Genomic DNA, 25461 nt, shown 5'->3' with positions numbered 1-25461 from the left:
TTTATAAACTGTAGACAAAGAGACGAAAAGGAATAGATTTTCCCCATTTGAGAGCGAGCAGGTTTTCTCCATTTGGGGACTCCTGTTGGAGACAGGACATAAGCTGACAAGGTCCTTGCATCTGAGGGGGCTAGCAGGGCTGGCCCCCTACCCACACAGTTTTCCCAGACTTGTTTGGATGGCGATTAACAGTAGAATGAAGGTAATCTTTGTAGCATGAAAGCAACCTTTCATGTATTGCCAAGAAGTCTGTAATCCTCTACTGAGAGTTATTGTACTAAGAATTTGTCCTCCGGCTCGCTCTCTCCTTTAGAGAGTAAGAGGAACAAGAAACACACTCGTCTTGACAGAACTAATTAGTGCCTTGTGTATAAAAAGCATTGTGCAGTGAATAAACTGGCTACAGTTCCTCGGACTTGGAAGTCCTCCCGACCCGCTCTTCTGTCTGTCTCTCTTTTCTCAGTTCCCACCTCCCTACCTCAGCCCGGCTCACCTGCCAGGCTGGCCCTGGCAGACCTCCTCCCCGGGGGAGTTTGTATGCGCTCGCAATAAACTTCCACGTTTTTGCTTAAAATCTTTTAGTCCGAGAATTTATCCTTCAAGCTTTGTGAGACGAGAGCCACGCAACGAGAGTCCGAGCTTGCCGTTCCAGGTGTCAATGGCGCGGACTTGGTCTCGTTCCCCGTTAATTCTCCGCTGCCAGGACGGGGCGCGCGGTAGCTGCTCCGCACACATCTGTTTAACGTGAGGGCGGATTTCTCCTCTCCCTCGTCCTTGGGGATGGGGGACCCTAGCCACTCGGCGTCAGGTGGCTCCCACAGGGATGGCTGTACGGGCCAACAGACCAGGCAGGGGCTTTCTGGCTCCCTTTGCTCCTGGGGTGGCCCTCTCTGCTGGACGAGGAGACCAACATGGGGCGACAGGGCCTGCCGGGAGCTGGGAGAGACAGGGGCTCAGACACATTTTGGGGCTTTGTGAGCCAGTGTGCGTGGGCTTCTTTTTTCCTCCCGAGAGCGCTGAGTACCTCGGGAGGGAGGAATCTGGATGCAGCCCGATTCCCAGGTAACCAGAGGCTGGGCAGGTAACACGGGGGGCCGGTCTGCGTGTGCGTCTGTCTCCCCACTGGACGGTGCGTCCCGTGAGGGAGGGGGAGGCTGTCTCAGTCACCGCCGGGACCCGCATGGCACAGAACAGGCAGGGCGCATAGTGGGCACCTGGGTGACAGTTTCCTAAATGAAAGAATAAACGAAGGGCAATTTTGCTAAGGTTGACAGGGATTTTTCAAATACAAGAAAAAAAAAAAAAAGCAGCAATTTCAACATAATCGACTTCAATCACAAATTTATTCTAACCCCTCTCCCCCCAAGTCGCAAATGCAAAAAAAATTTTTGCTAGTGATTCGGAGCCGTGAACCGTCCATCCTCCAGCCTAGAGAGGGCGCTCTTCCCACCCGCAGCCACCCTGATCCCACCCCACCCGCGGGTGAAGCTGCTGCATCCCACAGGTCTGGCCACATCGAGACGCACAGGGGCCGTTTTCTTTTCTCTTTTAATGTATTTTTATTGATTTCAGAGAGGGTCAGGGAAACATCCATGATGAGAGAGAATCACTGATTGGCTGCCTCTTGCACACCCCCTATTGGGGATCAAGCCCGCAACCCAGGCCTGTGCTCTTGACTGGAATCGAACCCGGGACCTTTCAGTCCACAGGCTGATGCACTATCCACGGAGGCGAACTGGCCAGGGCAGGGGCCGTTTTCAATCTCACCCGTGAGCACAGGGCTACCTCAGGGTCAGGGGCTTAGGCCCCACCTCCTCCTCTTCCCTGCCTGGGACCTTGGGCAGTGACTCCCTGTGCCTCAGCTTCTTCATGAATGAAGAAAATGTCACTTACAGCACTTAGAACAGTGCCTGACTCCCACCCAGGGCTCAATGGCTTCCTCCTGACTGCGGTTTAGTAACATGATGGGGGAGGGGTTTGCAGCAGCCCGTCCTCAGAGATGTGACAGGGCCAGAGCGAGCCCGCTGGGGTAACCATGGAAACTGGCTCCTCGGCCCCCCTCCCTTCCATGCACTGGCATCCTGCCTTCTTTCCCTCGTGATTGAACCCGCTCGGGTCACTCCGACTTTAGAAACACAGGCCCATGACCCATCTCCGCTCCCTCTGCACCAGCCTCTCCCCGCTTCTGTAAGCCGATGCTTCACAAGCCGTTTACTGGGCTTCTACCAGGTGTGGTGTCCAGGCGTTTTTAACCGCCTGGGGCAGGGACGGAAAACTTCCCTCTCCAGTTGCCCGGAAGAGGGCCCAGGTGTCTGACTAAGTCCATTCACTGAATGCCAAGATCCAGGGTTGCTGGGTTGGGGATGGAGGGCCATCCACTTCCAGCACTGCTCTGGGGCCTCGGCAGAGATTCCCACCCCTCCTCCAGTGATCCCCTCCCTCTCCCCCATCCCCAGTGACCCGCCTCCCTCTCCCCCCTCCCCAGTGATCCGCCTCCCTCCCTCCCCCCTTCCCCCAGTGATCCGCCTCCCCCTCCCCCCTCCCCCCTCCCCCAGTGACCCGCCTCCCTCTCCCCCCTCCCCCAGTGATCCGCCTCCCTCTCCCCCCTCCCCAGTGATCTGCCTCCCTCTCCCCCCTCCCCCAGTGATCTGCCTCCCTCTCCCCCCTCCCCAGTGACCCGCCTCCCTCTCCCCCCTCCCCCAGTGACCCGCCTCCCTCTCCCCCCTCCCCCAGTGACCCGCCTCCCCCTCCCCCCTCCCCAGTGATCTGCCTCCCTCTCCCCCCTCCCCAGTGATCCGCCACCCTTTCCCCCCCTCCCCAGTGACCCGCCTCCCTCTCCCCCCTCCCCCAGTGACCCGCCTCCCTCTCCCCCCTCCCCGTGACCTGCCTCCCTCTCCCCCCTCCCCAGTGATCTGCCTCCCTCTCCCCCCTCCCCAGTGACCTGCCTCCCTCTCCCCCCTCCCCGTGACCCGCCTCCCTCTCCCCCCTCCCCGTGACCTGCCTCCCTCTCCCCCCTCCCCCAGTGATCTGCCTCCCTCTCCCCCCTCCCCAGTGATCTGCCTCCCTCTCCCCCGTCCCCAGTGACCTGCCTCCCTCTCCCCCCTCCCCAGTGATCTGCCTCCCTCTCCCTCCTCCCCCAGTGATCCGCCTCCCTCTCCCCCCTCCCCCAGTGACCTGCCTCCCTCTCCCCCCTCCCCAGTGATCTGCCTCCCTCTCCCTCCTCCCCCAGTGATCCGCCTCCCTCTCCCCCCTCCCCAGTGATCCGCCTCCCTCTCATTGCCCTTCTTGCCCCACACCTGTACCCTAAGCACCTGCACCTGCATGAAGAGGGTAATCTGGGCTCCTGTTTCCCTCCCAGTGCCCTGACTCCCATCCCTCATGGGCTTCCTAGCCTTGGCCAAGTCCCTTGGCTTCCCCTGAGCCTCGGTTTCCCCAACTGGGACAGTTCATAGAATGACTTTAGACTCACCGCCATCAGATCTCTCAGCTTCTCTCTTAATTTTAATGAGCTTTGTACCCCCTCTGGAGATCCATATAATGGTTCTCAGACAGTCCTTAGGACAACTACATTTCCGGGCTCCTTTAATTGGGAACACCTACAATCTGAAAAATAGCTCTCCTTGGACGGCTCCTCTCATGTGGGGAGGCCCAGTGCCCCATGGGGTCGGCAGTCCCAGCACACTCCTGGCGTGGGGAGGGGTAGTGAGGTGAATGGCACCCCCCTCGTCCAAAAGTTTGTCTACCTCCTTACAGATGGAACTTGTGAGTGTGAGCTTATTTGGGGAAAGGGCCTTTCCTAGAGTTAGGGTGGCCCTAAGTCCAATGACCAGGGTCTTTGTAGGAGACAGAAGAGCAGAAGGCCACGTGAGGATGGAGGCAGAGACTGGGGAAGAAAGCAGCCGCAAGCCAAGGAGCACCTGGAGGCACCAGAAGCTGGAGGACAGGAAGGATGGCACTAGAGCCTTCGGAGGCAGTGCTGGCAGCTGACCTTGGACCTGCGGCCTCTAGGACTGGGAGAGAATAGGTTCTGGTTGTTGTAGGCACGGCAGCCCTAGGAAACTACTAACGTAAGACCAACTAGGGGCCACACCAGGGGGTTGGAGGGGCACTTGGGGCCATGGAGGCAGGAGGTACCAGGGCATGGAGAGGGACTGCTGGACCAGGCCGGAGCCCCAGGGGAGGGGGGCAGCCCACAGATGAGCAGATTTAAAGGAAACTCGGGGGATGCGATCATCTAACCATGGCCGGCAGGTGCCTGAGAGGGAAGGTAGGAAAGGACAGTCAGGAAAGCCCTGGGGACTCTGGGGACAGTTCATAGGAAGCTGAGGCTGAAACCAGCTGTCCATCAGTCTCGGTGTTGGGAGGGCACTGCCTGAGACCAGCACAGCCACTCCAGTGGGTGGTGCTCAGACTGAGGGGAGGGGGGTGCTCTGTTGGAATATTCCACTTGGGGACTCAGGAGAAGGCCTCACAGATCAGGTTGAGGAAAGATATTCGGTGGATCCACTGCAAGCCAGGATCCTTTTCCCCCCTCTTAAAGGGAACAGAAGTCCAGGGAAAGACACTGCATTCCTTACAATGGTCTGTACCAAGCGATCAAAAGAAGGGGGTGTTCGGTGTAATGGATGAGTGTCCCAGGGAAGGTAACACTGATCAGGTAAATGGGGAGTTGGACAGGCTGATGCGGCTGAGATCCGGTTCCACGTTTTCCTTCTGCCAGAAGAGTGAGCTCGTTGTCCCGATGGCTGGGGGACCTCAGAGGTCGGTGAGGTTTGGGATGAGGTGGAGATGAGCACTGTGGGCTGTACCAATGAGCTAAGGAGGGGGCTGTGGAACGCTTCCCAGTCCCAGTGCAAGGTACTACCACTGGTGGTGAGCAGGGGGCGCCCAGCGGCCAAGTTCATCAGCATTTCGGTGGCTTCCGCTGGGCCAGCACATTAGGGCACACGTGGCCACATCCAAGTCCGGGCTTCGGCAGCCTCCTATTTCTCGGACGTGGACGCCGCCTTGGGCGTGGGCGAGGACCGCGTCTACGCGCCCCGGGCAAGGAGCTGGGCGCGCACCTCTTGCATCTGCGCCCGCAGCTCCTCCAGGGCCCTGGGCGCCTCCTGCGCCTGCACCTGCGCCTGCAGCGCCTCGAGCGCCAGCGCCAGGCGGCCCACCTCGTCCTGCATCTCGGTCCAGGCGGCGCGCTGCTCCTCCTCCTTGCGGCGCTGCTGCGCCTGGTGGCGCGAGTACTCCAGCACCACGCAGGCGCCGCCCACGATGAAGATGGTGGCCTCGCCCAGAAGTTCGGCGCCCAGCTCGGCGGCCGCCTCCTCGTTCAGCGGCTTGATGGTTGTGCCCCGGAAGCCCATGATGCGCATCTTGGTCCGCATCTCCACCCAGTGGTACACTGCGGGGGAAGAGAGGGGTCAGGCCGTGCTCCGCGAGCCCCCTGCAGCCCCGCCCCAGCACGCCGGCGTCCAGGTGGGAGCGATAGCGACGCAGCAGACAGGACCGCCAGGGGGCGCTGTAGGCAGACCCGAACCGGCCTCGCCCCGAGAACGCCGTCACCTGGGGTAACCCCGCGGGCATCTTTTTAAATCGCCCAGAAGATTCTGGCCAGCAGGCAGGAAAGAGAAGCCCTGCTCGGGAGGGGAGGCCCTCTGAAGGGTCACAGGAGCTCCCAGAGGCCAAGTCCCCCAGAAGCTGTCACGGCTCAACTGCCAGGCGCTTAGCTCCCTCTGCCCCCACCCCCCACCCCCCCGCACTGTCACCCCATCCTCTTCCCAGGAGAAAGGGCGATCCCCTTTCTTTTTGAATCTTCCCAAAATGCAGCGTCAGGGCTGAGGCAGAGCGTGGCCTCCTGGATCCAAGGAAAGGGCAGCTGAAATGGGAGATGAGGTTAAGTGCCCGTGAACCCGTGAACAGGGGGTAACAGGCCGTGGCTCCTAAATAGCCCCCCAGCCCGAGGAGGGAGCTCCATGGTGGGCTCAGAAACACGCCTGGAAGCAGCTTAAGAGCCGCCGGGGGCTGCTGGCACAGAAACTGCCCTGCCTAGCTGCTTTTGTGAAGGAAAACTTAAGCTCTTTTGAGTCTTAAAAACCAAGGCAGGACTGAAGCTGAATCCTGACTCACTCCTGTCATAATAAATCTTCATCCGAGAGCACGTGGAATTAAGGCGGGTGCCCTGTCTAGCTTATTTGGAGATTAATTTCCAACATATTTTACTTTTTTGTTGTTAATCCTCACCTGAGGATATTTCTTCCACCGCTTTTCAGAGAGAATGGAAGGGAGGGCAGGAGGGGAAGAGAAAGAGAAAGAAACAGACTGGTTGCTAATAACTGCCTCCCACACGCCCCCAAGGCCAAAGTTCCAACCATTGGACCACACTGACCAGGGCCAATGTATTCTACTTTTTTATTTTTTGTTTTTGGTCTTCTTTAGGTTTTTCTTTTTTTAACTTTTAATGTTTAATACTCATGAAAATATATGAAACTAGGAATGTTTTATATTATTTGTGCATTAGCAATAATTTTGAAAGTAATTCAATCCAGAAGAAAATATTTTAACATTTGGAATCTTACAGTCACAGGAAACTAAATAAAACTAAAAATTTGGTTTCTGTATATATTTTGGTTGGCGATACCTAATTCATGAGGCAGAATTCTGTGCAGTGGGAGCTCCAAGCTAAGGTCAAGGACAAAGAGGGAGAATGTAAAATTTCTGACAGTAAAGGACAAGAGGAAGAAAGTAAATGTTCTGACAGTAAAAGACAAAGAGGAAGACTGTAAATTTTCTGAGAATAAGCGTTTCCTGAAAAAGAAGCTCGCCTACCAGTGACAAGACGGCCTTAGATCCTTTTTTTTCTTTCTGAAACGGGGCACACTGACTGGCACGGAATCACCAGAGCCGGCGGACGGCATCAGATGTGCCAAAGGAAGGACACACCGCTCTGCTGGAATATGTCAATGTTCCCATCACAAATTATATCCTTTGCAACTACTTGAACTTTCAGAGTTTTGTCAACTTGAAAATGCACTAACAGTAAGTAATCTGCCTGTTGTTTTAAGGGGCGGGGGAGGGGGGGCTGTTTGTGATCGGTGGGTGCTCGGACCGGGCACCTCCTTTGTGAGGTGGCAGCTGAGGAGGCCGTGTTCACCAGGCCCAGGGAGAGCCCCAGGAAGGAGCCAGAGGGAGAGGACCGTCCTGGTCTGAGGGGTGGTGCGCAGGCTGGTCTGTGGTGCGCTTGAAGAGTGAGAGGCATACACCTCCTGTCAACTAGCGGAAGCCTATTGTGGACAGGATTGGCGGGGTTTGCCAATGAGGTGGGAAAGATCGCGGCTTGACAGGCAGCCAATCAATGACACACTGGAGTGTCTACCGAAAAGGAAACCTGCTACTCCACACGGAATGTGGCTCCACCACACCCAGGCTACCAGTTTTCTCTCTCTCCGCTTTCCCTTTCCCCATTTTCTTTCTGTACATCAGGTAACTGGTGTGTGTGCGCAGATTTGCATTTTAAAAAATTACATGGCCTATGGTGGGTTTTGATTGACTTGGTTTCTACTCACATGGTATTTCTCACAGGTGTTTTTTTTTCATTTTTTTTATTAAGGTGTACATATCTTACCATTGCCCCCAAACGGGTTTGTTTTCTGGGGGTTTTTCTGCCGGATGTTCGTCATTTTCCATTTGTGGCTTGCTATAAGAGCAGTGGTTCCTTAACTTCCTTTTATGGTGACTTCATCTGTTTATCTATAAAAGAACCACTACTGCTTGCTGCAGCGTGCCTAGCCTATGGGCGGGGTGGGTGGGGTGGAAAGGGGTAGGAGAGGAGCGGGGGCTAGGGGCTGGTGGTGACTACTGGGGATGGGGACCCTGCGCTGGCTTTGCCAGGCAGGCTGCCTGGCTGTTTCCTTGGGGCTTCCTGAGCCAGGAGGAGGCCTGGAGAGACTCTGAGGTTCCCATCTGAAAAGCGACTGAAAAGGGACTTCCTGACAAAGAAGCTCGCCTGCCAGTGCCAAGACGGCCTAGGGAGACCTGTGTGATGGGGGATTGGTTCCCCAGGACACTCACTGCTTCCACAGGAGCTTAACACACCCGATTTTGTCGCATAAGCGGTAATGAAATCAGTGTAGTTGCACAGATCAATTTATTTCTATTAAAAACATGATGGAGATACAATAGAAAATATGGAAGCCAACCTGCAGTAGTCAGGGTAAGTGTTGTTTCATAAAACTTTTGTTCTTGGGAGTGTGTGTGTGTGTGAATGAGTAATCAGAACACAGCTGAAAGGTTGAAAGCCATTGTCCTAGATGTGGGCTGGAATCCACTGAGTCTACAGAGTGTCTTCAGGACACTGACATCTTCCCAATCTTTCAAGTCCCAAACGCAGCATCTCTCTGCATCCAGTCTCTAATTTTCTCTGTATGCCTTGTACTTCTTTGATTATATTTATTCCTGGGTCTTGATATTTTTGACGTGATTATTTATAGCATTTTACATTCCATTTTCAATTTGGTTGGGGCTGGTATATAAAATACAATGGAGTTATGGAAATGATTTTCTATCCAGTGACCTCACTAAATTCATTCCTTTTTATCTTTTTAACAAAATATAATTTTCATGAAGTACACATTTGGTGCAGAGCCAGATAATTTTGTAATATGTAATCATCGCCTACGTCAAGATCTAGAACATTCTAGCACTCTGAATGGCGTCTACCCTCAAGCTCTCTTCATCTGCACCCAAAACCACTCTCACAATAGAGAAGTGTCTGTAAGTCCTAGTCTGCTTCTCCATGAAGATACTCACACTCCTTCAGTCTTTTGTTCAAATTCTGTCCGTGCCATCTTTGTGCTCCCTGTGTTTCAGCAGCCCATTCCATTATTTGGACACCCAGTCTGTCCCTCCATAGTCTGGTGAAGAGCACTCATTTGGGATGTCAGGGGTAGAAAGTTTTTCTAGGAGGAACTTGTTGGGTCACACGGTGCACCATCACCTACAGAGAAAACAAGTCAGGGCTCCTCACACCGGCTGGAGAGCAGCCTCGGAGCACAGCCTGGGAGCTAGCGCTGTGGTTGTCCCTGGGATGTGAGAAGCACCAGAGCTCACTCCTCTGTGCTGCTTCCCAGGTTCCCAGGGAAGTTCTAGAAAGTACAGGGGGCTGCTTTCAGCAAGGTGTGTGCATGCATGTGCGCGCGCGCGCGCTGAACTTGTCACCTGAGGAGGAATGATGTACAAAAAGTGCCCCGATCTTAAGCTCAGCTGCATGACTTTTTACATTTGCATATGCTACGGTTCTCAGTTAGGGACAATTTTGCTCCCTGTCAGGAGCACCTCCCCAGTTTTGACAACCAAAACGTCTGCATACGTTGCCAATGTCCCCAGGCAGGAAGGGAGGGGGGCTCGTTCCAAGTGCATATGTAATTGCATCGTTTACTGAAATGACCATCCTTTCCTCACTGAGCTGCGGTGGTACCTTTGTTAGAAATCAACATACATACTACTTACTAATTACCCATTCCTCACCAGCCCAGGATGGTGTAAGGGTGCTCAATATGGCATAACTGGTAATAGGATTGTTTAATTTCTGAGAGGGGAGTGTTGCTGTTTTTTATATGGGAGGAGAGTAAAAGCATGAAATGTTTATCTTCCATATTAGGAAGTCAACAGGTAATAAAAAAAAGGGGGGGGGGGTCTTTAAGAACTAGGAGTATACATGCCTTACTTAGAAATAAAGTGGCAGCCCTAGCTGGTTTGGCTCAGGGAATAAAGTGTAGGCCTTCAGTCTGAAGGGTCCTGGGTTCAATTCCGGTCAGGGCACATTGCAGGCTCGATCCCCAGTAGGGGGCGTGCAGGAGGCAGCTGATCAATGATTCTCTCTCATCATTGATATTTCTCTCCCTCCCCCTTTCCCTCTGAAATCAATTAAAAATATATATATATTTTTAAAAAAAAGAAAGAAAGAAATAATATGGCAAATGTCCCCAACAGCCGGGAGAGCCAATGGGACCAAGAGCCTGCTCCATTTGGAGGACCTGGCTTCTCACCTACTCAGGTACTGCACCCAGCCCTCACCCAGCCCCCCTGTGCACCCAGCCCCCTGTGCACCCAGCCCTGCACCTAGCCCCCTCTGCACCCAGCCCTCACCCAGCCCCCTCTGCACCCAGCCCTCACCCAGGGTCCTTTGCACCCAGCCCTCACCCAGCCCCCTCTGCACCCAGCCCTCACCCAGCCCCCTCTGCACCCAGCCCTCACCCAGGGTCCCCTGCACCCAGCTCTCACCCAGGGTCCCCTGCACCCAGCCCTCACCCAGCCCCCTCTGCACCCAGCCCTCACCCAGCTCCCTCTGCACCCAGCCCTCACCCAGGGTTCCCTGCACTCAGCCCTCACCCAGCTCCCTCTGCACCCAGCCCTCACCCAGGGTCCCCTGCACCCAGCCCTCACCCAGCTCCCTCTGCACTCAGCCCTCACCCAGCCCCCCTGCACCCAGCTCTCACCCAGGGTCCCCTGCACTCAGCCCTCACCCAGCTCCCTCTGCACCCAGCCCTCACCCAGGGTCCCCTGCACCCAGCCCTCACCCAGCCCCCTCTGCACCCAGCCCTCACCCAGGGTCCCCTGCACCCAGCCCTCACTCTCTTCTCTTCCTCGAAGCCTTCTGCCTCCTATTGTGGCCATTCTTTAATGGAATGTCTGTGCCTACCTCGCCCTCCTGGAGCCAAGAAGCCAGAGGTGAGAATGGGTGTGAGGATTCCGAAGGGAGGCAAATAAGCGAGGTGGGCTGGCGGTAACACAGCCTTCTAAGTGGGAGGTTTTTGGTGTGTGTTTTTAAATCAATCCTCTGGTGAGGATTTTTTTTTTAAATATATTTTTAATATATATATATTTTATTGATTTTGTACAGAGAGGAAGGGAGAAAGATAGAGAGTTAGAAACACCGATGAGAGAGAGTCATCGATCAGTTGCCTCTTGCACACCCCCCACCGGGGATATGCCCGCAACCAAGGTACATGCCCTTGACCGGAATCGAACCCGGGCCCTTCAGTCCCCAAGCCGACGCTCTATCCATTGAGCCAAACCGGTCTCGGCTAAATATATTTTTTATTGATTTTTTTTTACAGAGAGGAAGGAGAGAAATAGAAAGCTAGAAACATCTATGAGAGAGAAACATTGACCAGCTGCCTCCTGCACCTCCCACACTGGGGATGTGCCCACAACCAATGTACATGCCCTTGACCGGAATTGAACCTGGGAGCTTTCAGTCTGCAGACCGACGCTCTATCCACTGAGCCAAACTGGTTTCGGCTCAAATGGGAGGTTTTTACTTCAGGTCTACAATCTTAAGTGGCAACATCAATTTGGTGTTTTATGACCATTATTTCTTTCTTTTTTTAAAAATATTTTTATTGATTTTAGAGAGGAAGAGAGATAGAAACCTCAATGATGAGAGCAAATCATTGATCAGCTGCCTCCTGCATGCCTCATACTGGGGATCAAGCCTGCAACCCGAGCATATGCCCTTGTTTGGAATCGAACCCGGGACCTTTCAGTCCGCAGGCCGATGCTCTATCCACTGAGCCAAGCCGGCTAGGGCCAGCATTTCTTTAAAGAAAAAAATAAAAAAATTAAGTACATATTGTATAATTCCATTTATAAAAATTCTAGAAAATGCAAACATCTAGCAGACCAGTGGTTGCCTGGGGATCTGGAGGAGGGATGGCTGGGATTACAAGGAGAAGTGAGATACTTTGGGGGTAATGGACATGTCCATTCTCTAGATTATGGGGAAGGTGTGGGTGGCTGCGTCTATCAAAACTTACCAGATTGTATATTTAAATAAACGAGACAGACAGGAAGGAAGCGAAGGAGGAGGCGGTTGGTGAGTGAAAAGCATCACAGGAGATAAGGGGCAGTCCCCAGAAGGGAGATGAGAGCTGAACTAGAGTGAGGAGGGGAGGAGGGACCCACGCTGCCCCCAGGCTGGGCCCCGCTGAGCTGTTTCTGGTTCCCAGGCAAGGTCCAGGCGGAGACTGGGAGGCGCTGTGGCAATGAGCTCCTGGACCCAGAGGACAGCAAGTGGAGCTGCTGCGGGCTGCACTCCCCCTTCCACCGAGGCTCCCAGCGCTGCTGCTCCACCTACATGGAGGAGTTCCGGGTCATCCCCAAGGATGACAGCAAGTCAGAATACGAGGACTGCAGGACCTACACCAGGAGGGACCTCTAGGCTCCGGAAGGCAGGCCTCCCATCCGCCTCCCCAGCACCGGCCCTTCCCCTAAGCCTTCACCGTGGGGCCTGGGGGTTACCCAGTGGCCCCTTCTTTCCACAGGTTCCCACGGTGTGAGGTTAGGAAGTCACCGCCTATTTCTGGGCCTCGGGCTCCAAACAGCCTGACTCAAAGAGAGGCTTCCGGGCTGGCCGGGGGAAAGGACGATGGCTCCGGACCCTTCCCAGCGTGCTCCTTGGGCCAGGGGACATTTCTTTCTGCTAACAAGTGAGCAGGCTGAGCTGAAGGCCCAGGTTGCTCCCTCACCCCAAAGCGATGCCGGAACTCTCTGTACCTCCTCTTTCCTGGCAATTCTCCTGAGCGGCAGCCTCTCCCGGGGCGTCCTCCCGCCCCTGAGAGGCCACAGATCCAGGAGGGGGAAAGCCGGGCATTCAGGGTGAGAAGGGGGAAAGCCACCTTCCAGAAGGCTCCCAGTTCGTGCACAGGACAGTCCCTGTGACTGGGCCTTCCTGTATCATGAGGCTGCATCGCTCTAAAGCAGTGTTTCCCATCGTGGGGCACGTGCCCCACAGGGGGGCAATTTGATTTAGGGGGGCAATTCGAGAATGAGTTATTAACAATGAATTTTTTGCATTTCTTATGCTTCTAGGGATCTCATATACAGTATATAAATACATATTGTGAGATATGTATGCATTTCAGTTCTCTTATGTTTTGAAACTTTATTTGCTATTTTTTCATATTACTTCATATTATTTTTTTTTAACAATTTCTTCATGATTTCTTCCTCAGTCCTTCAACTGTCCTTTCGTTCTTTTCTTTTTCCCTTTCATGGATGCCATGTTCTTTGGAAGCTTATTTAGACCAAGTTCATGGCCTTTTAGGCTTCCTCCACGTGAACAGGAGCTCATTTTTTTTTAATTAATTAATTAATTTTTTTTCAGGAGCTCACTTTTTGAATGGTAAGAATTACTTGCCACAGGGGCATCAGGATTTAGAGGTGCTTAGGAGGGGCGTGGCCAAAGAAAGGTTGGGAACCACTTCGCTCACTGCCCTGCCACACAGACCCCAGAGGTGAGCGAGTCAGCCAATGAGGAGTGAGACAGGGCCCCAAACTGCACTTCCAGTTCTGCGGGCAAGGGAGGGTGGGGGATGCTGGGATTTTCCAAGGGAACTGCCAGTGTCTTATCACCAACTTCATGGGTGTCATGGCTTCTTGGCGCTTGGATGGCATTAGGTTGATATTAGGTTTTCACACACCATTCAAGGAGGCAGCCTCAAGGGCAGTAGCTCCCCGGGGGTCAGTTCTGTGGTGTCATCCCCAGGCCCAGCCCTTCCGGTGACTGCCAGCCTCAGCCCTGCACTAAGTGCCTCCTGCCTAATTTATTTTGAATCGCATAAAAAGTGAGAGAGAGAAAAAAAAGTGAGAGAGAAGGATGGATGGGCAGAGGGGTGGACCAATGGTTGCAAGTGTGATCAAGCAAATACAGTAAAATACTAACGGGAGTATCTTCGTGTGGGCGTATGGCTGTGTTTCAATGTAAAATTCTTTCTTTCTTTTTGTTTATTAAATTATTATCTGTGTACATATCTTACCCCCCCCCCATACGTACCTTCCCTCCCCAGCGTTTTGTGTCCGTTGGTTGTACTTATATGCATGTATACAAGTCCTTCGGTTGATCTCTTATCTCCCCCAGATCTCCCTACCCTCCCTGCTGTAATTTGACAGTCCGCTTGTTGCTTTACTGTCTCTATATCTATCAATGTAAAATTCTTTCAATGTTGCTGTATGTTTGAGAATGTTCATAATAAAATGTTGAGGGGAAAATTTCTTTCTTCTTTCTTTTAAAAAAATCCTCACCCAAAGACATGCTCCTTGATTTGAGAGAGAGGGAGAGAGAGAACATTGATTGGTTGCCTTCTGTATATGCCCCAACCAGGGATTAAACCCGCAACCTGAGTACTAACTACCAAGGGGGAAATAGTAACTTTACAGTAGGCAAACCTAAATACGTGACCAAGGTCAGCATGACCAGAGATAACACGTACTGAAGTCATGAGCCCCTCACGGGCACATCATTTCTGTGGTATTCTTGTCAAAAAGGGAGAAGAACCTCTTTCCAATCAAGAGAGCACATCAGACAAAGGCAAATCCAAGGACAGTCTACAAAACAACCAACCAGGACTCTTCAGGAGGGTCAAGGTCACGAAAGACAAAGAAAGACTGAGAAACAGTCATGGACTAAAGGGGACGAAAGCTATTTGACAACTAAGTGAGACACAGGACCCTGGGGCAGGAAAAGACACAGGTGGGGAACCTCTGAATGGGGTTTGCAGTTGCACTAATAGCTTTGCATGCATGTTCATTTCCGGGGTTCGCTCACTGTACTATTTATGATGCTATCACGGGGGACGTTGAGGGGGAAGCTGAGTGACACATATCCAGGAACTCTCTGCACTGTTTTCACAACATTCCAGTAAATCTAAGCTTAGTTCAAAGACAAAAGATAAAAACAGAAATTGCCTTCCGATGGCGAGACTGTGAGGAAGTGGGCCCCTCCCAAAGCCTGCTGCTGCCTCGTCAGTAATTCTGCTTGGGGAGACTGAAGCCAGATTTGCCCCACAGGTGTGAAAGGCTTGCTCTCCTGGACCGTTAATCCTGCAGCACCTTTTATTCTATGTAATAAAGAGGGAATATGTTAATTTACCCTCACACTGTTGCAAAGATGGCGATGCCCACAGCCAATAAGGAGGGAATATGCTAATTGCTGCCCCACCCTCAAAGATGGTAGCGCCCACAGCTAATAAGGAGAGAATATGCTAATTGACTGCCATGCCCTCAAAGATGGCAGCACCAAGTCACATCAGCCGTGCCCGGGTGGCAGGCACATGACAAGGCCGGGCCCCACCCTGTGCACCTGCCTCCAGACATCACACATATCTTACAAATTAAAACCTAAAAAAGACACTAAAAGAAAAAAATTATAAAATATGTCACTTGTGACCACTGGAAAAACCTTTAGGAAAATATTAGCACACCAAAGTGGGAGTTATCTAGAAATATAAACTGGCTTAATATTCTTTTAAAAATTCAATCATTTTGCCATGGCCAGTGGTGCTCAGTGGTTTGAACGTGGGCCCTTGAGAAGGGTCTTGGGGTTTTTTTTGGTTTGTTTTTTTGGGGTTGTCTTGGGCTTCATTCCCATTCAAGGGTGCAATTATCTGGGTTATGGGGTTGTTCCTGGCACAGGCAGAGGCAACAAGTGATGTGTCTCTCTCACATCAGTGTTTCTCTCTCCCTCCCCCCCCTCTCTCTCTCCTCCCTCTCTCCCTCCCTTCTACTCTCTATCTCCTTTCCATTCTAATTTTTAAAAAAATCCATTCATATGAGCCTAACCAGTGGTCAAGGACAACAGGGGGGAGGGCATGCGTGAGGGATGGGAATGAGGAGATGAGGACAAATATGTGATACCTTAATCAATAAAGAAATTTAAAAATTAAAACAAAATCAATCATTTTAGTTCTTAGCAGAATTAGAATTGTGGTAAGCCAGCCTCCAAGATGGCCTCCAACAATCCCTGTCCCCTGGTATTCACACCCGTGTACAGTCCCTTCCTTCATGGTGTTACAGCTGGTCTGTACAACCAGTAATAGAATGCGGCACAAGTGCAGTATGTCACTCCCAAAATTACGTTGTCAAGACACCCTCACCCTCCTCTTCAGCCTTGGTCCCTTTCCTTCTTGGATCACTCTCTGCGGGGAGCCGGCTGCCAGGACGTGAGCAGCCTAAGGAGAGGTCCCTGTGGAGAGCAACCGAGCCCTCTGCCAACAACCAGCGAAGAACGGAGACCTCTACAACCACCACGCAGGGGCGCCACCTTGGCATGGAGCCTCCAGGGCCAGACTCTGAGCCAGGGCCACTCAACAAAGCTGCTCCTGAATTCCTGATTCTCAGGAATGGTGTTTACGATAAATGTTATTATCATAACCAAGTCTCATGACAAATGTCTATTTATTGTCGCATGAAAAAGTACTCAACATCACCATTCATCAGACAAAAGCAAATGAGGTGCCATCTTGGAATGGCTAAAATTTAACTATGAAAACACTAAATATTGGCAAGGATATGGAGCAACTGGAAACCATGTTAAAAATCCCTTTGGTAGTTCCTTATACAATTAAATATACCTTCACCCGGTAACCCAGAATTTTATACCCAGCACAAACAATAAAAAGTCGCCAGATCCTGGAAGTGGGTAATCTAGGAGGGACCCAGCTGGACCAGCTCAAATGTGGCCATCAGGAATTGCTCAGCCAAGTATCTGCAATGTTTAACTTTTTACTGATGCTTCACATACAGCAGACAAAAGCACTGACCATAAATGTGCTGAATTCACAAGCAACCCGTCCATGCAGCCAGCTCCCAGATGGAAAACACCACTGGCCGCCAGCCTGGCCATCAGAGCAATGCTTTCCTTCGGCCACAGTGATTGGCTCAGGGATGGGGATGCCACACAAACTGGACCACTAAGACCAGCTTGGAAATTGGGAGGAACTACTGGAAGGAGTCCCTCTCCGTGCCCTGGAGGCCCTGGGCAGGCAGCTAATACCCCTGAATGTGAGCTTCACCAGAGCAGGGAGTTTTGTCTGTTTTGTTGACTACAAGTTAGTCACATTTCCTAGAACAGTTCTAGGCACTGAGTAAAGACTGGTTGGATTCTGTCCTTGATGGACAGAAGCATGCCCCTGTCCCAGAAAAGAATCCCCAGACCTGGAGAGACCAGCTCAGCTTAGGACAGATGGCGTCTGGGAATTGAAGAGGCACAAGGCAAGCAGCTAATAGGCTGCGCTTAGGGTGCTCTGGAGGAGGGCAGTCCTGGGTTCAAGTCCTGGCTCTGCTATTTACTTCCTCTGTGACCTTGGGCAAGTTTCTCGACCTCTTGGCATCTCCATTTTCTGCTTTCCAGACCAGGATCTTGCCCTGGCCAGTTGCTAAGTGGTTAGAGTGTCGACCCAAGGACTGAAGGGTTACAGATTCAATTTCCTGTCAAGGACACATACCTCAGTTGCAGGTTTGATCCCTGGCCCTGGTTGGTACACGTGAGGGAGGTAACCAAACGATGTGTCTCTCTCATGTCGATATTTCTCTCTCCCTCCCTCCCTCTCACTCTATCTGAAAATCAATGGGAAAAAATATCCTCGAGTAAAGATTACAACAATAAAAAATAAAAAAAATAGGATCATAAACACTGGCTTGCAGGGATGTAGCCACATTCAAGGCTTGTGCGTAAACCGGTGTCTATAGGAGACTCGGTTTGGCAGCCTGCAGAGACCGAAACCGTGGGTGCAAAGCGGAATTAGATCTCATTCGGCACGTGGGCGCCTCGGGCAGGTTACCTAACACCCCATTAAGGCAGTGTTAATGGCGGAAATCCACCTCAGGGGTAAGGTAAGGACAAGTTAGTTTATGTAAAGGCTACAGCAGCTTTAGGGCTTATGATGATTAACAATATTAAATCTTTACTGTATTATTTACTTTGTCATTAGACTCTGGAAGTGATATTTCACAGTCTGACCTCCCATAGAGCAAAGGAAGTATGTGACTCAGTCTCACCAATCAGCAGAGAGGAGAGTCTCCTGGGGCTTCTGGGAAAACGTGTTCCTCCTTGAAGAGCTCTCTCATTTCCCGGTCCCCCCGCCACGCACACACATTCTCCCTCTGGAAACTGGTGTAAAGGGGTGCCCTTTGAGGGCCTGAGGGAGAAGCAGAGGCAGGAAGAGCGCTCGGTCCCGATGACATCACCAACCCACCAAGCCAGCCTCCTTTCCCCAACAATAAACACCCTTTTGATTTGAGGTTTGATTGAGATTTATTGGCTGGGTTTCCAGTTAGCCGCAAATATGCACAAGCTGATCGGTCTTGTTCTTTCTTTCACAAGAAGCATATCATTACTTGGGTAAATTTAGTAAGTCCCCCCAAAATACTTCAGAGGAAAAACCCCAAAAGGAAAATAAAATTTGATTTTAAAAAGAAGAGATGAAAATTGACACGCTCAGCGAGGCGTGCAGAGCCCTCAGCAGAGGGCAGCTGCCATGGCTGCTGCTTATCAAGGGCGGGACCAGCGGGCCTACAAGCCGGAGGATGGTCCCTAGAGAGGGGCAGCCAGGGAGCTCTGAGCATGCCGCCGGTCACATGGGGGCTTAGCGGTCAGAAGTGGGGTCAGCAAGAGCCTGAGCGCCGGGAGAAGAGGAGCCAAGAAGCTGGAAGTGGGGGTAAGAGCCCATTTAGGGGCAGAGGCATCTGGGTAGCCTGGGAGAGTCTGAGACGTTGGGGTAGGCCTCTGAGGAGCTGACCACGGAGTCTCAAGGAGGGGTGAGCAAAGAGGGTGGACGAGGTGTTTCTTTGGGGCATCGGAAGCAAATATCAGAATTTCTGATTAAGTTTATATATTTTTAAAAATATATTTTATTGGTTTTTCCCAGAGATAAAGGGAGAGGGATAGAGAGCTAGAAACATCGACCAGGTGCCTCCTGCACACCCCCCTCTAGGGATGTGCCCGCCACCAATGTACATGCCCTTGACCGGAATCAAACCTGAGACCTTTCAGTCCGCAGACCGACGCTCTATCCACTGAGCCAAACCAGTTTCAGCAAGTTTATATTTTGAAGAAGAGAAAGAAAAAAAGAAGAGGAAAGGAAGGAAGGGAGGAAGGAAGGGAGGGGAGGAGGAGGGAAGAAAAGGAGGGAGGGAGGGAGAGAAGTTAAGCTTTACTGGCCGTATACAGAGCTATATAGAAGTTGACTACAGAGAGCCTCTAGCGCCTCTCAGCCGGCAGGAGCCACCATCAGAAGGTGCTGGACCCAGAGGCTGAAAGGATGACACGGGCGCCCTCTCCTGTCTGCTTAATGTAATGCAGCCAGGGCAAATAGATTCCTGAGAAGTCCTCACACAGGGGCTTCTTAAAAAGACTCCTGCTCAGAAACCTCCACTAAAGACTTAACAATGTGAGCACAAGAAAATCCAACCAATGTCTCCATATATAAAGGAGTGGGACTGAAAAAGGAGCAGCGGGTTAAATGTAGCCAATGGCACACTGCTCTCACTGGATTTCTGTGCCTCCGTTAGGTCTTTGCAGCTGTGACAATCATACATAACAAATGTCAAAACTCAAAACGAGGCTCTCACAAGAGTTTCCAAATGCACTGAGAGCATCTGTATAAGAAAACATTTTTATTCTATGTATATTTTTTATTTTTCCCCACCACACCACACCCCACCCTCACCCCATTCTATATATTTTTAAAATGTGTTTTCATTGATGTGAGAGAGAGGAAGGGAGAGGAAGAGAGAGACCAGCTGCCTCCACATCATCCTGACTGAGGACCGAATCCGCAACCTGGGCACATGCTCTGACCAGGAATCGAACTAGTGATCTTTCGGGGCACGTAACAACACGCGACCATTGAGCCACACTGGCCAGGGCAAAGAAAACATTTTTAGAAAGAGCAAACATATGAGGGGCCATGAATACATAAAATAAAGTTTTTATTTTCAAAATATTAATTTCAACCCTTCTACAATAATATTCATGTTTTTACTGGTAAGTGCATATAACATATCTATACTATTATATATTAGCGCTATATATGATTGCAAATAACTACACACACACACACACACACACACTCTCTCTCTCTCTCTCTCTCTCTCTCTCTCAGGGGAGAATGTTAAAAAATGTTTCCTTAACAGGAGAGCATAATAAAAACTGTCCTGGAACATAACTGATGCGGTGCCTGGGGATTATAAATAGATTCAGGGCAGTGATTTCAAACACTCATACACTCAGGAATCCTCTCTCGAGAACGTTAACAATAAAAACGTCCAGCCCTTCGGCAGAGGGAGCCAGCAGGGCCTGCAAGTGGCTCTCCTAGGCAGCTAGGGGTGCCCCCCACAAAGCTGGCTTTCCCCTTCAGATGGGCTCTTTCCGCTCCCCAGTCTTCTAAGCAGTGTACTTTATCTGTTTGTCTAGGCCTTAGGCCTTCTACAGAGCTCTGAACATCAACTGCTGTATTTGTCATTTCTCCACGTTCTATTTGGTTCTTTTTCTAACTTCCTGGTGATTTTTATTGTACTTATGTTGTATATTCCTCCGATTTTATCCTTTTCACATACAAACATACGTATTTGATCTCCACACCTGGCCATTCCAATGCCCGCAGAGTCTGCAGGTCTGGACCTGCCAAGTTTGTGTCTCTGTCTCTCCCTCATGGTGCCCGCCTGTCCGTACAGCGGGTACTTTTTATCATGAGCTCCTACGTGAAGGATTCTCCGAGGCGCACAGTCCCAGACTTATTCTCGGCCTGCTGTTTCCAGGACTTTTCAAAGAGTGTCCTTCAGGCCCAGAGCCACATGAGTTATGCATGGGTGTCAGGGGCCACAGTCTCCACCTGGGTCTGGGCCGTGAGCCTTTGCGGTGCGCTTTCCCAGGCCCGGCCCAGCTCTCCCGCAGCACAGCCCGTCCCCACGGCAGGGAAGCATGCCCTGGAGCACATGTGTCAAACACAAGGCCCGCGGGCCAAATCCGTCCCACAAGGCCTTGCAATGTGGCCCGCACCGCGCTGTCATCACTGCACTCCGCTGCGTTTCCATCACAATGACAGTTTATGACTATTCAGTAAACCATTCGGCCCGCGATTTAGGGTGGATTTTAGATTTTGGCCCCTCCTCTGATTGAGTTCGACACCCCTACCCTGGAGGATCAGGCAGCCGCAGGCTCATCCCCTTCCCGCTCTCAGCTCTGCTGTCTCCTCGCTCTGGGAAGAGCCCCCTTCTTCCTTGCAGGCACAGCACTCATTTCAAAGAACGCTTTAAATCTTTTATGAAGCATTAGATCATGAGAGGCTCTCCTCAGCCACATCGCCCTCCCTCTGGTCACTTTGTCACATTTCTTTACCTGGAAATAGAACTCCAGTATGATCAGACAAACATAGCTGCCCCACGCTGGTTGGCCCAGACCTTTCCGCCTGTGGTAACACGCCTGTTAGGGCTGACAGGAAGAGGGACAACATCATCCAGAGGCTTGCAGTACTGACTGCTCAGCTGTTACAGGCAACTTGGGAATACACACTGAGTGAGAACGATCGCACTGGAAGGTTTAGCATTAGATGAGGAGGAGGAGGATGCTGATAAAAAAAAATAATAATGGTGTTTTGACAGTCCACAAACATTTATGCAGCACTTAAGGGCCAGGTGTTGTTTAATGCTTTATGATTAACGTACAGAAACAACATTAACAATCCAACTTATAGACAACAAACCTGAGGCCTAGAGGTCACACAGAAGGTGGCAGGACTGGCATTCACACCCAGGCAGCCCAGCTCCAGCGGCTGGGTTCTTGGCCTCTTAGTCATACAGCTGTTTACTGAACTTAGTGTGTGCCAGGCCTGTGCTAACAGTGTTCGTGCACACAACAGACCCAACCATCAGGCTTATGAGGTGAGCGCGGTACTACACAGAGGAGGAAACAGGTGACTCGCCCAGGACACACACCAATGGCAGTGCAGGAATCAAGTGCAGAAAGCCTTTATCTAGAAGCAGAGTTTTTAAGTAACTTTTTTTGGTGTGCGTGTTTTTAAAAAATACATTTTTTTTTATTGATTTCAGAGAGGAAGGGAGAGGGAGAGAGAGGAAGATCAATGATGAGAGAGAATCACTGACCAGCTGCCTCCTGCACGCCCCATAGTGGGGATCAAACCAAGACTGAGGCATGTGCCCTGACCAGGAATCGAACCGTGACCTTCTGCTTCACAGGTCGACACTCAGCCACTGAACAGTGCCGGCCAGAACATAGCTGCCCCACGCTGGTTGGCCCAGACCTTTCCGCCTGTGGTAACACGCCTGTTAGGGCTGACAGGAAGAGGGACAACATCATCCAGAGGCTTGCAGTACTGACTGCTCAGCTGTTATGCCAGAAGCTGAGTTTTAAGCATATGGGCAGTAATGCCCACATACGACAAGCACAAATCCTTAAGTTCTTGTAGCCAATATTAATCAAACATGCATGCTATGGTCCAGGCCTTGATACTCACTGTCATCTGCATCCTCACAAGAATTCCAGCAGATGAGTTCTATTATTGATCTTCTTTTTTTTTTTTTTTTTTTTTAATAAATATGGCAACAGAAACTCAGAGAGACTCATCTACCTGCCCGAAGTCACACAGCTAGTAAGTGGTGTCAAGATTCAAACCCAGGAGCGTCCACTCTGCAGTAGGCTTAGCTTTGGTGACCCTCCATATCACACTGTGCAGTCCCCTCCCCCCTCACTATGCCAGGGTTGCCTTGACCAACAGTGTGTGGTGGCAGTGGCACTGTGCAGTTCCAGGACTTCGGGTCTTGCCCTTAAATGGCTGCAGCATCTTGCTTCTCCCCCCTCCTGGAAACCTGGCTTTTGGGAGCCCTGAGTGACCAGGGGGAAATCTGCTACCCTGCTGGGGAGACCGTGCGGAGGAGAGAGGTCCCGAGACAACACTGAGAGGCAGAGTGGGAACTGGCCACTTCAACGTCCCAGTCGAGCCTCCTGATAACTCCAGTCCCGGCTGCCCTTTGACCACAATCCCAAGAAGACCACTCAGCAACACCGGCAGAACTGCCCGGCCGAGCCCAGCCAGCCCACAGGACAGAGAAAAAGAAGGAAAGGGTCACTAGGTTTTTTTCAGTTTGTTTTAGTTTTCTTTCATCCTCACCTGAGAATATTTTTCCATTGATTTTTAGAGGGAAAGACAGAGAGAAATATCTATGTGAGAGACTGATTGCCTCCTGCACGAGTACTGACAGGACCCAGGCCGGGGAGGAGCCTGCAACCAAGTTACGTGCCCTTGACCATAATCAAACTCAGAACTCTTCCACCGCAGGCTGACGTTCTGTCCACTGAGCCAAGCCGGCTAGGGAGAAAGGGTCACTGTTGTAAGCCACTAAGCTTTGGGTGAGATTGCTATGTAGCAACAGAGAAACTGAAACCAGCTCCAAGGCCTATACTCATAAGAACATCCATATAACCCTGGCCAGGTGGCTAAGTTCACTGGCGTGTCATTTTGATACGCCAATATTGCAGGTTTGATCCCTGGTCAGGGCACATACAAAAATCAACCAATGAATGCAGAAATAAATAGAAGAACAAATATCTCCCTCTCCCCTCACCCCTTTCTTTTTCTCTCTTAAAATAAAAGAGAAAGTTTTAAAAATAGAAGGACTACACCGAGTTAAGCACTTCTAAAAATATTACCCCAGCAACCTGAATGAGTTATCAGTTTCCTATTGTTTCTGTAGCAAAAGACCACAAACGTGGTGGCTTAAAACACACTGATTATCTATAGTTCCCGAGAATAGAAGTTCAAAAGGCGTCCGCAGGGGACGTTCCTTTCCAGAGGCTCCGGGGAGAAGCCAGCCCCGGCCTTTTCCCGCCTCTCCGGCCGCCTGCATTACTGGGCTCGTGGCCCCTCCTCCATCTTCCAGGCCAGCAGTGTAGCACCTTCAGATGTTCCCTTTGCTGTCTCCTCTTTAATTTCTAAGGACCTTGTGATTACACTGGTCCCCGTGGATACCCCAGGATAATCTCCCTATCCCAATCCTTGATTTCATCACACCTATGAAGTCCCCTTGGCCATGTAAGGTGAACACATTCAACAGGTTAGGGATTAAGATGCGGCCATCTTGCCCTGGCTGGTTTGGCTCAGTGGATAGAGCTTCAGCCTGCAGACTGAAGAGTCCCGGGTTCGATTCCGGTCAGGGGCACATGTCCAGGTTGCGGGCCCGATGTGCAAGAGGCATCCGACCAATGATTCTCATCACCGATGTTTCTACCTCTCTCTCCCTCTTCCTTCTTCTCTGAAATTTAAAAATAATAATAATAATAATAATAATAATAATAATAAAAAGATGCAGCCATCTTTGGGGGCGGAACAATTACTAATTACTGTGCCTGCTGTGAGCAGTATACTAGAAAAACGACCAGTATATCCCAAAGGAATAAGCAGAAACGCACTGGAATCTTCGCTCTGCCCAGGGACATCCCTCGACTCCCCTGGAGTGTGAGCAGTGCACTTGGTGAGAGTGGCCTCAAACCGCCTGGCATCACCAACTTCTATTATTTTTTTTCTTGCCCAGAATTCTTTGTTTAGAAAGATCCTTGCCTCCCAACATCGATGAGTTGTGCTTCTGGCACTTACTGTTCTTTTCTCACGCTGACACACCTTCCACACCAGCCTCTGCTGAGTCAGAAGCGCCCAGGCCAGGGCACAGGCGGTGGACGTGTTGGTCAGGTCAGGTCAGGAGGCCTGACCAGAGAACACAAAGCTGCTTCTGGGAAATTCTAATCGCACAATCAAGGGGCCAGAGCGATGGGCAATTAGCAATGTGAAGACAGAAACAACGTAAGAAAAGAGTTTAAAGATTAAAGTCAGTGCACTTTAACAACATCTAATAGAATCTCCAACTAAACCTGTCCCAGCCTGAGCCTCTGCCCTTTCTGTGCAACCTGCCCCTCCTCCGGGCTGCCTGTCACACCCAGTCACAGGAAATCCTGCTGGCTCTGCCTCCAAACACGCCCGCGGGTTATTCATTAGTCAGGGGAAAAGGAAAGGTTCCTGCGGTGGTCACCACCTGAACCGAGGGATCCAAGTCCCCGTCACAAACGCTGGAAGAACAGACACCGGGAGCCCCCTGAGGGGCTGTCCTCAGGACACACCGTCATGCCTGTGAGAGTCCTGCCAAGATGCTCCACGCAAACCAAATCAGAGGGAACGATCAGAAAACTCGAGGTTGTGGGGCATTCCATGGCACTCTAGGACTCTTCCAGATGTCCATGTTATGAAAAACAAGGAAGAGCAGGAATGCTGTTATAGGGCTGGGTCAGCAAACATTTTCCATAAAAGGTCACAGGATAAATATTTTAGATTTGTGGGCCATACAAACCCACCTTTGCAGCTACAGGACAAATGCAAACAAATGTGTGTGTCTGTGTTCTAATAAAACTTTATTTATGAAGACAGGCAGTGGGCCGGGTGGCAGAGTCCTGTTGTACACTAAAGGTTACTAGAGAGACATGATAGGAAATGCAGTGCAAGATCCTAAAGCAGACTCCAGATTAAAAATAATAAACAATGCATATAAGCGTAACCCATGGACACAGACAGGAAGGGGGGTGAGGGCATGTGTTGGGGGGGCGGGGACGGCAGGAGAGAAGTCAATGGA

The 25461-nt window shown here is 51.1% G+C and overlaps 1 protein-coding gene across 2 annotated transcripts in view; it reads right to left on the bottom strand.

The window, feature by feature from the left end:
• Positions 1-25461, bottom strand: part of OPA3 (outer mitochondrial membrane lipid metabolism regulator OPA3) — a 113884-nt gene that overhangs the window by 84702 nt on the left and 3721 nt on the right. The window contains exon 2 of one of the 2 annotated variants that reach the window (XM_036416478.2): positions 4043-5395. The exons of the other annotated variant lie outside the window; for it this stretch is intronic. Within the exon in view, the coding sequence (XP_036272371.1) occupies positions 5031-5395 (365 nt within the window). The 3' untranslated portion in view covers positions 4043-5030. Of the gene's footprint in view, positions 1-4042; positions 5396-25461 lie in introns of those variants that run through there. 2 annotated transcript variants of the gene reach the window in all.

The sequence above is a fragment of the Pipistrellus kuhlii genome, unplaced genomic scaffold (assembly GCF_014108245.1).
Source record: "Pipistrellus kuhlii isolate mPipKuh1 unplaced genomic scaffold, mPipKuh1.p scaffold_m20_p_55, whole genome shotgun sequence".
Classification (NCBI taxonomy): domain Eukaryota; kingdom Metazoa; phylum Chordata; class Mammalia; order Chiroptera; family Vespertilionidae; genus Pipistrellus; species Pipistrellus kuhlii.
Note: the sequence above shows the minus strand (reverse complement) of the source record. Positions and strands in the feature narration are given on the sequence as shown.